Raw genomic sequence first — 14,506 nt, 5'->3', positions numbered from 1 at the left:
CTAACAAATGTATACCATGTGTATGTGTGAGTCAAGTTATTTTCATGCAGAGCAAAGAAAGTGTTTCAGCAACCATGAAAGTAAAATAAGGGAGTGATCGGAGACAAAAATAAACAGAAAATTCACATTATATGAATTCCTTCTTTGAATTCATTCCAGGCAAGCAAAAATCTGGAATGAATTGACGTCCGTTTAACATATTGTCATCGTACAGTGTGTTTTCGTCAGCCATCCAAATACATTTAAATAACTGGAGGTTATATATTCACATTGGAAGTGCCATGGCATATATATATGTAATCTCAAGCATTCATACAGTATCTCAAGCATTCATACAGTATCTCAAGCATTCATACAGTATCTCAAGCATTCATTTCCTTTGACTTCCTATAGCGTGATGATGATGATGATGATGGTTGAATGGATGAAGGAGGGATTGAAGGAGGGAGAAACATAATGGGTATTGGAGAGGAAGGGATGCAACGCATACCAGCCATAGCATAGCGGCCAGGATCCCACAGGTAACTGGACAAGGTGTTAGTAATATTATATTACTATAGTATAGTGGTCAGGAACCCACAGGTAACTGGACAAGGTGTTAGTAATATTATATTACTATAGTATAGTGGTCAGGAACCCACAGGTAACTGGACAAGGTGTTAGTAATATTATATTACTATAGTATAGTGGTCAGGAACCCACAGGTAACTGGACAAGGTGTTAGTAATATTATATTACTATAGTATAGTGGTCAGGAACCCACAGGTAACTGGACAAGGTGTTAGTAATATTATATTACTATAGTATAGTGGTCAGGAACCCACAGGTAACTGGACAAGGTGTTAGTAATATTATATTACTATAGTATAGTGGTCAGGAACCCACAGGTAACTGGACAAGGTGTTAGTAATATTATATTACTATAGTATAGTGGTCAGGAACCCACAGGTAACTGGACAAGGTGTTAGTAATATTATATTACTATAGTATAGTGGTCAGGATCCCACAGGTAACTGGACAAGGTGTTAGTAATATTATATTACACACAACACGGCTAGTCAAACGGCCATTATTGTATGTTAAGCAATCTAAATCATTGGCCTGCGTAGTGCATTAAAAAACGACAATGTAATTTAATATGTTCTTCCTGGGCTACAGGTAGTTATGAAGGTTAGATAATGCAGAGGCTGTATTTGTCACCACCAACAAAAGTAATCATTTCAAAAAACAGCTCAGCTTACATTTCTTGTCACTCTTGTCACTCTGTAAGAAAGGAGGGTTCAAAAAAACATGTTGAATACATTCAGCCAATAAACATAAATCAGGTAAAAGTGTTTTAACATTTTATCAAATTTGAACAAGAAGAATGTTCTGAAAAGGTGTAGTTGGTTACCTCGTCATCTGCGTCTAGGTCTGAATCAGACTCCTGAATAGGACACCGAGGACAGAAATAAAGAAGGCATTGAGCCAGATCTGTTTTGGGACAGCATTATTCACACTGAGCCAGATCTGTTTTGGGCCAGCGTTATTCACTTTGAGTCAGATCTGTTTTAGGACAACATTATTCACATTGAGTCAGATCTGTTTTGGGACAGCATTATTCACACTGAGCCAGATCTGTTTTGGGACAGCATTATTCACATTGAGACAGATCTGTTTTGGGACAGCATTATTCACATTGAGTCAGATCTGTTTTGGGACAGCATTATTCACACTGAGCCATATCTGTTTTGGGACAGCATTATTCACACTGAGCCAGATCTGTTTTGGGACAGCATTATTCACATTGAGCCAGATCTGCTTTAGGACAGCATTATTCACATTGAGCCAGATCTGCTTTAGGACAGCATTATTCACACTGAGCCAGATCTGTTTTGGGACAGCGTTATTCACATTGAGACAGATCTGTTTTGGGACAGCGTTATTCACAGTGAGACAGATCTGTTTTGGGACAGCATTATTCACATTGAGCCAGATCTGCTTTAGGACAGCATTATTCACACTGAGCCAGATCTGTTTTGGGACAGCGTTATTCACATTGAGCCAGATCTGTTTTGGGACAGCGTTATTCACAGTGAGACAGATCTGTTTTGTGACAGCATTATTCACACTGAGACAGATCTGTTTTGGGACAGCATTACTCACACTGACCCAGATCTGTTTTGGGACAGCATTATTCACATTGAGCCAGATCTGTTTTAGGACAGCGTTATTCACATTGAGTCAGATCTGTTTTGGGGCAGCGTTATTCACATTGAGCCAGATCTGTTTTGGGACAGCGTTATTCACATTGAGCCAGATCTGTTTTGGGACAGCGTTATTCACATTCCAGTCCACGTATGTTCAGCATTATCATTATTTAATGTTAATAGACATTGTGTCCAGTCCAGGTGTGTTCAGCATTATTTAATTTCATTACACATTGTGTTCAGTCCAGGTGTGTTCAGGTGTCTTACCTTGCAGTAGGTGGGCAGCGTGATGTTCAGGTTGCAGATTGCCTTGTGGGTAAGACTACGGTAGGTGCGGGGCTCCTTGGTGAAGGACAGTCTGCCACACGGCTCCTGGGCGCAGTCACGAATCTGTCAATCAATCAACCAATCAACCAATCAACCAATCACTGGAAACTCATGGAATCAGGTGAGCGTGGGAATATTAGCAAGGAAAGTGAAAAACATTCTGGTATCGACTTTTGTTATACTGTATAATCAAACTCATTAAAATACATATCACATGACATACCAGTGTCTGATGTATTCTAAACTTATTAAAATACATACTAAATGATATACCAGTGTCAGATGTATTCTATACTTATTAAAATAAATATAAAATTATATACCAGTGTCACACTTTCCCAGCGTAGAAGAAGTCCATTCAGAACTAAAACGAAGTGAACAACTACATCACAGTTTCCCAGCGTAGAAGAAGTCCAGTAATGGCGTGTTACCTTGATGAAGAGTGCGAGACGGTTCTCTTTGAATGCGTAGAAGCTGAAGACGTGATGCTGTCCACTCTTGGTCAGAGGAACCAGGTTCCCAAAACAGTCAGCAAAGATAGGCTTCCCTTCCAATACCTGTAGTAGGGGCAGACAGACAGTAGAGAGTTAGGGTCAAATCAGTCTGTAAAGATAAGCTTCCCCTCCAACACCTGTAGTAGGGACAGACAGACAGACAGACAGACAGACAGACAGACAGACAGACAGACAGACAGACAGACAGACAGACAGACAGACAGACAGACAGACAGACAGACAGACAGACAGACAGACAGACAGACAGACAGACAGACAGACAGACAGACAGACAGACAGACAGACAGACAGACAGACAGACAGACAGACAGACAGACAGACAGACAGACAAGAGCTAGGGTCGGACACCAATACTCCCCCCTTCACCTCCACATCTCTGCTCTGGATCACCTTTGTGAATTCCTCTTGTTGTTCCAGGGTTTCTCACCCCTCACCCCCTCCTCCCTCTCCCCTCTCACCTCTACTCCCTCTCCCCCTCCCCATTCTCCTCTCCTCCTTCCCCTCCTCTCACCTCTACGTCTCTACTCCGGGCCACCTCTGTGAAGTTCTCTTGCTGTTCCAGTGTCTTGTCCATCTTGTCGTCCGTCATGCAGAAGCAGCGTAGGCGGGCCTCGATGGGGTCCAGCGTCTTGGCGAAGATGACGAACTTGGCCATGTAGGGGACACAGATGATCTCTCTGTACAGCTGGGTAGAGAAACTCACAGCTTCCTGGGTCTGACGACAGTCTATCAGCCAGAACCTACAGCGCACCGGAGGGGGGAGGGGGGTGGTCAATAGATCAACCAATCTGTCAGTCAGTCTATAAGCCAGAGCCTACAGGAGGCTAGATAATCAATCAACCTATCAAGGATGTAATAGATCAATCAATCATATCCAATGAAGAATCAATCATTCCATCGTTGACTAATCAGGAGGAGGATGTTTTCACTAGAATGTCAAAAACAACAGACAGATGAAAACACACCAGTTTCACTGGAGCCATTACCTTGCTGAGACGTTGGTGGTGAAGGACACACATTGGTTGATGAAGGTGAGGGGGGTGGAGCCAGTGATGTCCTCCCATTGGGCAGGAGTGGTTCCACCTAGAACACACATCAGGATGGAACTCTCTGGTAAATATATTCAACATATTAATGTGGGTTGACTGAAACCAGGCTTTGATGAATATCGAGAAGGTCAACATGACTACTCAAAATCAATCATTCAGTCAGTTAGTTAATCAACCAACCAGCCAATCAACCAATCAAACAACCAATCAATGGGCAAAGCAATCAATCAATCAAACAGCCAATCAACCAATCAACAGTCATTTCCTACATACCAGTGATACTGCAGAGCAGACGCAGAGTGGGCGTGTCTCCTCCAAACACGTTGGCTGTCCCGTCATTGGTCGAGCTCTTGGGGACAGGGATCGTCATGGTGATTGGCTTGTGGAACTTCCGCCTCCTGGGCTCCAAGGTAACGATGGGGCTAAACGTAGCCTTGTTACCCAGAATTCTCTTTACCAGGTCTACGCTGATTGGCTGGGCCTAGGAGGAAGTGGACAAAAGTTAGGAAGTAGAAACAACAAACTTGAAAGTGTTCAGTTGTCGTTACCAAATACATTTTTGTTGGGCTGAAGACCAACTTGAAAAAGCTACACACGCACAGACCACCCCCCCTACCTGTAGTCCAACCCTGATCTTCTTAGTGAGAGCTCCCACTGGGAACACAGCCTGGACCTGAGGTACCAGAGTACTGCTCAACACCCCTCCCTCAGGACCAATCAGTTGGCTGTCCTGCTTGATGCGCGACACCACCGCAAAGTATTGTGGGAAGTCCCTGGTAACAATACGGCAAATCCTCTTCTTCTCCAGCTCCTCAGGAGAGTCCAGCTCTGGAGGACGAACCAATGGGAGGACCGGAGAAACAGGGTCAGATGATACACAAGGACCAATCAGATTGAGCAGTCGGACCTAAATGTTTCCTAATCTTTGGTGAAAGAATAAGGAAGAACGATTGGTAGCTTGGTACTAACATGGCAGTCTGATCCTGTCGCGTCCCTCATGCCTCCGACTTGCTCCTCCCTCCCCACTCCCTCCCCCTTTCTCACCTGTCTCATCCCCCCCATCCACTCCCTGTCCTCCCTCCCCTTCCCTTCTCCCTCCCCCATCCAGCTCTCCCCGTCCCACTCCTTCCCACTCATCCCCCCGTCCCTCCCCCATCTCCCCTCACCCTCGTCCATGCCGTTCAGTATTTGGTTGAGTTCCTCCTCAGTGTGTTCACAGTGATGTTCCCTCCAGCTCTCCCCCATCTCACTCCTCAGAATCACCAGCTCCCGCTCCGTCCCCCGCAGGGCCGCGAAGTGAGGGATCTCCACAATCACCGGCCTGGAGGGTCAGAGGTCAGGGGTTAGAGGGTAAAGGTTGTGATGACAGGAGGACGCATTCCATGGAAGAACACACAAAATCACAAGATCAGGGACAAAGAAATCCTGGAGAAATTCCTGGAGGAGATTCAAGCAAACAGAAGGATATGATATTTTGATGATGATGAGGAGGAGGTGGAGGAGGAGGAGGGTCAGGAAAAATCACAACATTACAATATGGGGAGGAAAAAATCATGGAGTAATGGGATAGAACTGGAAATGATTCAAACTGTAATTCTCAACAACAACAACAACACTGTAACTTAAATGTGGAGAGGGCTGGGGAGAACATATGACGAGACCAGGGTATATATGATGAGACCAGGGTATATATGGTGAGACCAGGGTATATATGGTGAGACCAGGGTATATATGGTGAGACAAGGGTAGATATGGTGAGACCAGGGTATATATGATGAGACCAGGGTATATATGGTCTGGCTGGGTGGGGAGTATATATGATGAGACCGGGGTATAAATGATGTCCCATCTCTCTCTCCGTGGTCTCTCCTACCCCAGGAACTTGGTGCCATTAGGCCTCAGCTGTAGTGTGTGAGTTACCCCAGGAACTCGGTGCCAGGAGGCCCCAGCTGTAGTGTGTGAGTTACCCCAGGAACTTGGTGCCAGGAGGCCCCAGCTGTAGAGTGTGAGTTACCCCAGGAACTTGGTGCCAGGAGGCCCCAGCTGTAGAGTGTGAGTTACCCCAGGAACTCGGTGCCAGGAGGCCCCAGCTGTAGAGTGTGAGTTACCCCAGGAACTTGGTGCCAGGAGGCCCCAGCTGTAGAGTGTGAGTTACCCCAGGAACTCGGTGCCAGGAGGCCCCAGCTGTAGTGTGTGAGTTACCCCAGGAACTTGGTGCCAGGAGGCCCCAGCTGTAGTGTGTGAGTTACCCCAGGAACTTGGTGCCAGGAGGCCCCAGCTGTAGTGTGTGAGTTACCCCAGGAACTTGGTGCCAGGAGGCCCCAGCTGTAGTGTGTGAGTTACCCCAGGAACATGGTGCCAGGAGGCCCCAGCTGTAGTGTGTGAGTTACCCCAGGAACTTGGTGCCAGGAGGCCCCAGCTGTAGTATCCTGCTGACCAGACTCTCTCCCTCGTTGAGAGGGGGCGGGGCCGTGGGGAGGTGGAGCTTACTGATCCATTACGCAGCACGGGGGGGAGAAGAGAACGTCAACACACACACACACACGCGGGCGTACACACATTACACACACACATGAACGAGCACACGTACACACAGACACACTCTCTCTCTCTCTCTCTCTCTCTCTCTCTCTCGTCCACACTCCCCACTCCCTCTCTCCGTCTTACCCGAGGAACTGTGCCCCGGTGGGGCCGACCTCAATGATGCGTCCTGCCAGCCCCTCTCCCTCCACCATGGGGGGCATGGACGCCAGGCGGTGCCTCTTCACCAGGCGGCACGTCACCCGCGTCGGAGCGGAACACTTCCTGGGCGGCACGATGATGCGCAGCCCGTTGTGACGGCAACCACGCATGGCCCCGCCCCTGGCGTCCACCATGAAACTGACCAGGAAGCTGAGGGGAGAGGAGGAGAGGAGGGAGAGGGGTAAGGAGAGGGATAGGGAGAATGAGGGAGGGAAAGGGAGGGGAGGGGAGGGGAGATGGAGAGGGATTAGGGAAGGGGAGAGGAGATGGAGAGGAAGAGGGAGTAGGGAAGGGGAGAGATGGAGATGGAGTGAGAGGTAGAGGGAAAGGGAGTAAGGAAGGGGTGAGGAGAGGAGATATAGAGGGAGAGGGAAAGGGAGAAAGGAAGGGGTGAGAGAGGAGAGGAGATATAGAGGGAGTAAGGAAGGGGTGAGGAGAGGAGATGGAGAGGGAGAGGGAGAGGGAAAGGGAGTAAGGAAGGGGTGAGGAGAGGAGAGGAGATGGAGAGGGAGAAAAGAGAAAGGAAGAGGAGAGGACATGGAGAGGGATTAAGGAAGGGGAGAGATGGAGATGGAGTAGGGAGAGGGAGAGGGTGTAAGGAAGGGGTGAGGAGAGGAGAGGAGAGGAGAGGGAGAGGGAGTAGGGAAGGGGAGAGGAGAGGAGAGGAGATGGAGAGGGAGAAAAGAGATAGGAAGAGGAGAGGACATGGAGAGGGATTAGGGAAGGGGAGAGATGGAGATGGAGTAGGGAGAGGGAGAGGGTGTAAGGAAGGGGTGAGGAGAGGAGAGGAGAAGGAGAGGGAGTAGGGAAGGGGAGAGGAGATGGAGAGGGAGTAAGGAGAAAGGAAGGGAACGGAAGGGGAGGAGTAAGGAAGGGGAGAGGAGAGGGAGGAGGGTAAATGGGGGAGAAGGGGTTAAATGGTTGACCTGTGAAAGTGTGTTTCCACCACCATTTCTTTCATAATTTTACAGACATAAAAAGATCTCACCATGTGGAACGGAAAAAAATTATCTGTCGGCATTTCTACAACAATACCAAAACTTTCCATCGCAGATGTCGTGAGTTTCATTTTATACGGTGTGACTTTACTCGCATTAAAACTGTGGATGGAAACGTGGTTAGTGACATTGTTGTGAAGTGAGACACAGACCGTTTATAAAGTCCGAGCACTATCATGTTCCTCAATTGATTCAGCACAATTTCAGCAGTAGACCTCCTAGGTTATCTCGACGCAGAGCGCGCTCAGGAAGCACCGACTTGGTAACCGCAGTCAAACAAAAGTCAAACGACCAAAGTTGCTGCATAACCTCCTTCAACGAATGACAGAACCGATATTTGGCAAAATCGAGTGAATGATTATACAGTTAGTAGATCGGCTCATTAATAACGTGGAGATGAAGACTGGAAATAGTTTAAATATCGAGGTATCTTAACAGGAACCAACTCTGTTTTAAAAAATATCCATATCTACTCTCGTACCGTTTGTTGATCACACATTCTTTAGCGAAGCTCTCATATGGGCGGCAATACGAGACAGCACAGAGAAGCTCTCATATGGGCGGCAATACGAGACAGCACAGAGAAGCTCTCATATGGGCAGCAATACGAGACAGCACAGAGAAGAGGGGTGAATGTTATAGTGGTATTTTTGACATAGGCAAGCGATATGCTTTAACAATGCAACCTATGGGATTACAGAATAAAATTAGGAATTTTCATGCGAGGCAGGAGTCAGGATTTTGGGGTTCAGTGGGATTGGGACTGGACAGGATTATAGCCTAGGTTCCAGAGGACAGGAGGGGACTGGACAGGATTATAGCCTAGGTTCCAGAGGACAGGAGGGGACTGGACAGGATTATAGCCTAGGTTCCAGAGGACAGGAGGGGACTGGACAGGATTATAGCCTAGGTTCCAGAGGACAGGAGGGGACTGGACAGGATTATAGCCTAGGTTCCAGAGGACAGGAGGGGACTGGACAGGATTATAGCCTAGGTTCCAGAGGACAGGAGGGGACTGGACAGGATTATAGCCTAGGTTCCAGAGGACAGGAGGGGACTGGACAGGATTATAGCCTAGGTTCCAGAGGACAGGAGATAGAACTGTCCCTCTTGCCAACAGACTTCATGTCTGTGACAGAGATGCCTATGTAGTGAACTGTGCACAGGCCTGTCTGAAGAGTTACAGCGACAGCTCAAAGAGGCACACGTTACTTCCCAGTTCATACTGTAGGGGTTTCCTGTTTCCTGCATTCGGGTCGCATGTGCAGTCCTGCAGTGTCAATTTTACGTGTGGTTTGAATTCATGGCTGCTCAGTGTGAAGTAAATACGCCAGGCTAAAGGCTTCCATGACAACCTGTTCGGATAATAGCCTGTTTTATTTGTTGCTAATATGCAGCGGTGCATGTTGGGTATTAAGTGGAATTGCATTAGTGCCACATTGGGGGAAATGTTGTCATTTCCAGGGACTTGTCATTTATTTTATTCGTTTTAAATGTGAAGAGTGTTCCTGGGACAGTCCTGGGATCCCAGTTACCAATGTTAATCCCTACTCTGGATTCATGCAGACAAAGCATCAGTGTTGGTGTCTGTGTTGGGTAGCAAACTGAAACAGGGACGGAACAAATGTTGTGTGACATCATTCTGAGATGACATGATGTGGTGACAGGTGAGGAGAGAACACTGTGTGACCCAGTTCCATTCTATTCACTTCCATTCCATTCTACCCACAGCCATTCCATTCTATCCACTTCCATTCCATTCCATTCTATTCATTTCCATTCCATTCTATTCATTTCCATTCAATTCTACCCACTTCCATTCCATTCTACCCACTTCCATTCCATTCTATTCATTTCCATTCCATTCTACCCACTTCCATTCCATTCTATTCATTTCCATTCCATTCTACCCACTTCCATTCCATTCTATCCACTTCCATTCCATTCCATTCTACCCACTTCCATTCCATTCTACCCACTTCCATTCCATTCTATTCATTTCCATTCCATTCTACCCACTTCCATTCCATTCTATTCACTTCCATTCCATTCTACCCACTTCCATTCCATTCTATTCATTTCCATTCCATTCTACCCACTTCCATTCCATTCTATCCACTTCCATTCCATTCTATTTTATCCACTTCCGTTCCATTCTACCCACTTCCATTCCATTCTATCAACTTCCATTCCATTCTATTTTATCCACTTCCATTCCATTCTACCCACTTCCATTCCATTCTATCCACTTCCATTCCATTCTATTCACTTCCATTCCATTCTACCCACTTCCATTCCATTCTATTCATTTCCATTCTATTCTATCCACTTCCATTCCATTCTACCCACTTCCATTCCATTCTATTCATTTCCATTCCATTCTACCCACTTCCATTCCATTCTATCCACATCCATTCCATTCTATTTTATCCACTTCCATTCCATTCTATTCACTTCCATTCCATTCTACCCACTTCCATTCCATTCTATTCATTTCCATTCCATTCTACCCACATCCATTCCATTCTATCCACTTCCATTCCATTCTACCCACTTCCATTCCATTCTACCCACTTCCATTCCATTCTATTCATTTCCATTCCATTCTACCCACTTCCATTCCATTCTATCCACTTCCATTCCATTCTATTTTATCCACTTCCATTCCATTCTACCCACTTCCATTCCATTCTATCCACTTCCATTCCATTCTATTCACTTCCATTCCATTCTACCCACTTCCATTCCATTCTATTCATTTCCATTCTATTCTATCCACTTCCATTCCATTCTACCCACTTCCATTCCATTCTATTCATTTCCATTCCATTCTACCCACTTCCATTCCATTCTATCCACATCCATTCCATTCCATTCACTTCCATTCTATTCTATCCACTTCCATTCCATTCTATCCACTTCCATTCGATTTTATCCACTTCCATTCCATTCTATTCACTTCCATTATAATCACATCCATTCCATTCTATCCACATCCATTCCATTCCATTCACTTCCATTCTATTCTATCCACTTCCATTCATTCCATTCACTTCCATTCTATTCTTTCCACTTCCATTCCATTCTATCCACTTCCATTATAATCACATCCATTCCATTCTATCCACATCCATTCCATTCCATTCACTTCCATTCTATTCTATCCACTTCCATTCATTCCATTCACTTCCATTCTATTCTTTCCACTTCCATTCCATTCTATCCACTTCCATTCCATTCTATTCAGTTCCAATCCATTCTATTTACTTCCATTCTATTCACTTCCATTCCATTATAATCACTTCCATTCTATTCTTTTCACTTCTATTCCATTCTATTGACTTCTATTCCATTCTACTCAGTATCACTCTACTCCCATTCTAATATTCCATTCCAAGTAAGTTCTGAGTTGACAGACAGGTGGACGAGAGGCATCAGAAGCTATTGTATCGCTCCAGGAATCTGCTTTCTTTAAGATGGATGAACTTCAAGTAATGATGTGTTAGTACCTACAGTATATCCAACTTACCTTGGATTTCTATAGCATTACTATTGCATCTATAGTCTTATTACATGCATATAACTGAAAGATTAGATAGTTTAGGATGTACCCCTGGGAGAAGAAGGGGACAGCATGCATGGAGAGGTGGAAGTGAAGAACAGGAGGAGGAGGAAAGAGAGAGACAGAGAGAGAGAGAGAAAAATGAAACAGAGAGAGAAATCACCTGCTGTTGTCATGGTCTAGGCACGGGGAGGATTGGCTAGAAGCAGACAAAACACACACCATCAGAGAGAGAAAAATATTGAGAGAGAGAAACTTAGAGTGAGAGGGAAAGAGAGAGTGAGAGGGAAAGGGGGAGAGAGGGAGAGAGAGAGGCAAACAGAGAAAGAGAAAGAGAGAGACAGAGAGCGAAAGAGACAGAGAGAGAGAGACACAGACACAGAGACACAGAGAAAGAGAGAGAGAGACACAGAGACACAGAGAAAGAGAGAGACACAGAGACACAGAGACACAGAGACACAGAGAAAGAGAGAGACACAGAGACACAGAGACACAGAGAAAGAGAGAGAGAGACACAGAGACACAGAGAAAGAGAGAGAGAGACACAGAGACACAGAGAAAGAGAGAGAGAGACACAGAGACACAGAGAAAGAGAGAGACACAGAGACACAGAGACACAGAGAAAGAGAGAGAGAGACACAGAGACACAGAGAAAGAGAGAGAGAGACACAGAGACACAGAGAAAGAGAGAGAGAGACACAGAGACACAGAGAAAGAGAGAGACACAGAGACACAGAGACACAGAGAAAGAGAGAGAGAGACAGAGACAGAGAAAGGGAGAGAGAGACACAGAGACACAGAGACACAGAGAAAGCGACCAGAAAGAAAGACAGAGAAAGAAACACAGCACAGAGATAGAGGGAGAAAACATAATAGAAAATGAAGGAGTGAAATAGAAGTATAAGGGGAAATTAACGTTGATTTAGGAGGTGAATCAAACTCTATCTTGTAAAACAGTGAATATTACTAAACATGCACACCTTTGTGTGTGTGTATGTTTGCGTGCTTGCATGCGTGTGTGTGTGTGTGCATGTGCGGTATTGCATGCGTGTGTGCGTGCATGTGTGCTTGTGTGCGTGCGTGTGCGTGTGTGTGTGCGTGCATGTGTACGTGCGTGTGTGTGTGTGTGTGTGTGTGCGTAAGTGTGTGGGTGTGCGTACGTGTGTGTGTGTGCGTGTGCGTGTGTGTGTGTGTCTGTGTGTGTGTGTGTGTGTGTGTGTGTGTGTGTGTGTGTGTGTGCACCATACTAACCCAGAGTGCAGCAGGCTAGATGACAGCACTACGTTGTCCAGGTGCTCTGCTCCCCAGCTCAGCCTGAAGGAGTCCTTCTCATTCTCTCTGGACAGAGACGACACCTGCTGACCAACACACAATGCTACTACATCTGGAGGTAGACTTCAACATCAACAGGTGTGTTTATATAGGTGACTATACAGGTGTATTTATATAGGTGACTATACAGGTGTATTTATATAGGTGACTATACAGGTGTGTTTATATAGGTGACTATACAGGTGTATTTATATAGGTGACTATACAGGTGTATTTATATAGGTGACTATACAGGTGTATTTATATAGGTGACTATACAGGTGTATTTATATAGGTGACTATACAGGTGTGTGTATATAGGTGACTATACAGGTGTGTTTATATAGGTGACTGTACAGGTGTATTTATATAGGTGACTATACAGGTGTATTTATATAGGTGACTATACAGGTGTGATTATATAGGTGACTATACAGGTGTATTTATATAGGTGACTATACAGGTGTATTTATATAGGTGACTATACAGGTGTATTTATATAGGTGACTATACAGGTGTATTTATATAGGTGACTATACAGGTGTATTTATATAGGTGACTATACAGGTGTGTTTATATAGGTGACTATACAGGTGTATTTATATAGGTGACTATACAGGTGTGTTAATATAGGTGACTATACAGGTGTATTTATATAGGTGACTATACAGGTGTGTTTATATAGGTGACTATACAGGTGTATTTATATAGGTGACTATACAGGTGTATTTATATAGGTGACTATACAGGTGTGTTTATATAGGTGACTATACAGGTGTATTTATATAGGTGACTATACAGGTGTGTTTATATAGGTGACTGTACAGGTGTATTTATATAGGTGACTATACAGGTGTATTTATATAGGTGACTATACAGGTGTGATTATATAGGTGACTATACAGGTGTATTTATATAGGTGACTATACAGGTGTGTTTATATAGGTGACTATACAGGTGTATTTATATAGGTGACTATACAGGTGTATTTATATAGGTGACTATACAGGTGTATTTATATAGGTGACTATACAGGTGTATTTATATAGGTGACTATACAGGTGTATTTATATAGGTGACTATACAGGTGTGTTTATATAGGTGACTATACAGGTGTATTTATATAGGTGACTATACAGGTGTGTTTATATAGGTGACTATACAGGTGTATTTATATAGGTGACTATACAGGTGTATTTATATAGGTGACTATACAGGTGTGTTTATATAGGTGACTATACAGGTGTATTTATATAGGTGACTATACAGGTGTATTTATATAGGTGACTATACAGGTGTGTTTATATAGGTGACTATACAGGTGTATTTATATAGGTGACTATACAGGTGTATTTATATAGGTGACTATACAGGTGTGTTTATATAGGTGACTATACAGGTGTATTTATATAGGTGACTATACAGGTGTATTTATATAGGTGACTATACAGGTGTATTTATATAGGTGACTATACAGGTGTATTTATATAGGTGACTATACAGGTGTATTTATATAGGTGACTATACAGGTGTATTTATATAGGTGACTATACAGGTGTATTTATATAGGTGACTATACAGGTGTGTTTATATAGGTGACTATACAGGTGTATTTATATAGGTGACTATACAGGTGTGTTTATATAGGTGACTATACAGGTGTGTTTATATAGGTGACTATACAGGTGTATTTATATAGGTGACTATACAGGTGTATTTATATAGGTGACTATACAGGTGTATTTATATAGGTGACTATACAGGTGTGATTTATATAGGTGACTATACAGGTGTGTTTATATAGGTGACTATA

The 14,506-nt window shown here is 44.4% G+C and overlaps 1 protein-coding gene across 13 annotated transcripts in view; it reads right to left on the bottom strand.

Moving 5' to 3' along the window:
* The window catches only part of LOC106591060 (uncharacterized), a 186,060-nt gene that overhangs the window by 69,673 nt on the left and 101,881 nt on the right, over positions 1–14,506 (bottom strand). For 7 of the 13 annotated variants that reach the window (XM_082973994.1, XM_082973990.1, XM_082973985.1 and 4 more), the window contains 13 exons: positions 12,634–12,737; positions 11,546–11,581; positions 6,748–6,972; positions 6,471–6,569; positions 5,247–5,401; positions 4,697–4,908; positions 4,354–4,561; positions 4,018–4,114; positions 3,543–3,771; positions 2,948–3,073; positions 2,457–2,579; positions 1,394–1,426; positions 1,242–1,263 (listed from right to left, as the gene is read on the bottom strand). In XM_082973994.1, the coding sequence (XP_082830120.1) occupies positions 1,242–1,263; positions 1,394–1,426; positions 2,457–2,579; positions 2,948–3,073; positions 3,543–3,771; positions 4,018–4,114; positions 4,354–4,561; positions 4,697–4,908; positions 5,247–5,401; positions 6,471–6,569; positions 6,748–6,972; positions 11,546–11,581; positions 12,634–12,737 (1,669 nt within the window). The remainder of the gene's footprint in view (positions 1–1,241; positions 1,264–1,393; positions 1,427–2,456; positions 2,580–2,947; positions 3,074–3,542; positions 3,772–4,017; positions 4,115–4,353; positions 4,562–4,696; positions 4,909–5,246; positions 5,402–6,470; positions 6,570–6,747; positions 6,973–11,545; positions 11,582–12,633; positions 12,738–14,506) is intronic. The other 6 variants (XM_082973992.1, XM_082973997.1, XM_082973996.1 and 3 more) reach the window with 3 other exon arrangements.

This window comes from Salmo salar, chromosome 04, assembly GCF_965601325.2.
Source record: "Salmo salar chromosome 04, fSalSal1, whole genome shotgun sequence".
Classification (NCBI taxonomy): Eukaryota; Metazoa; Chordata; class Actinopteri; order Salmoniformes; family Salmonidae; genus Salmo; species Salmo salar.
The sequence above is the reverse complement of the archived record's forward strand: the minus strand, read 5'-3'. Positions and strand labels throughout refer to the sequence as shown.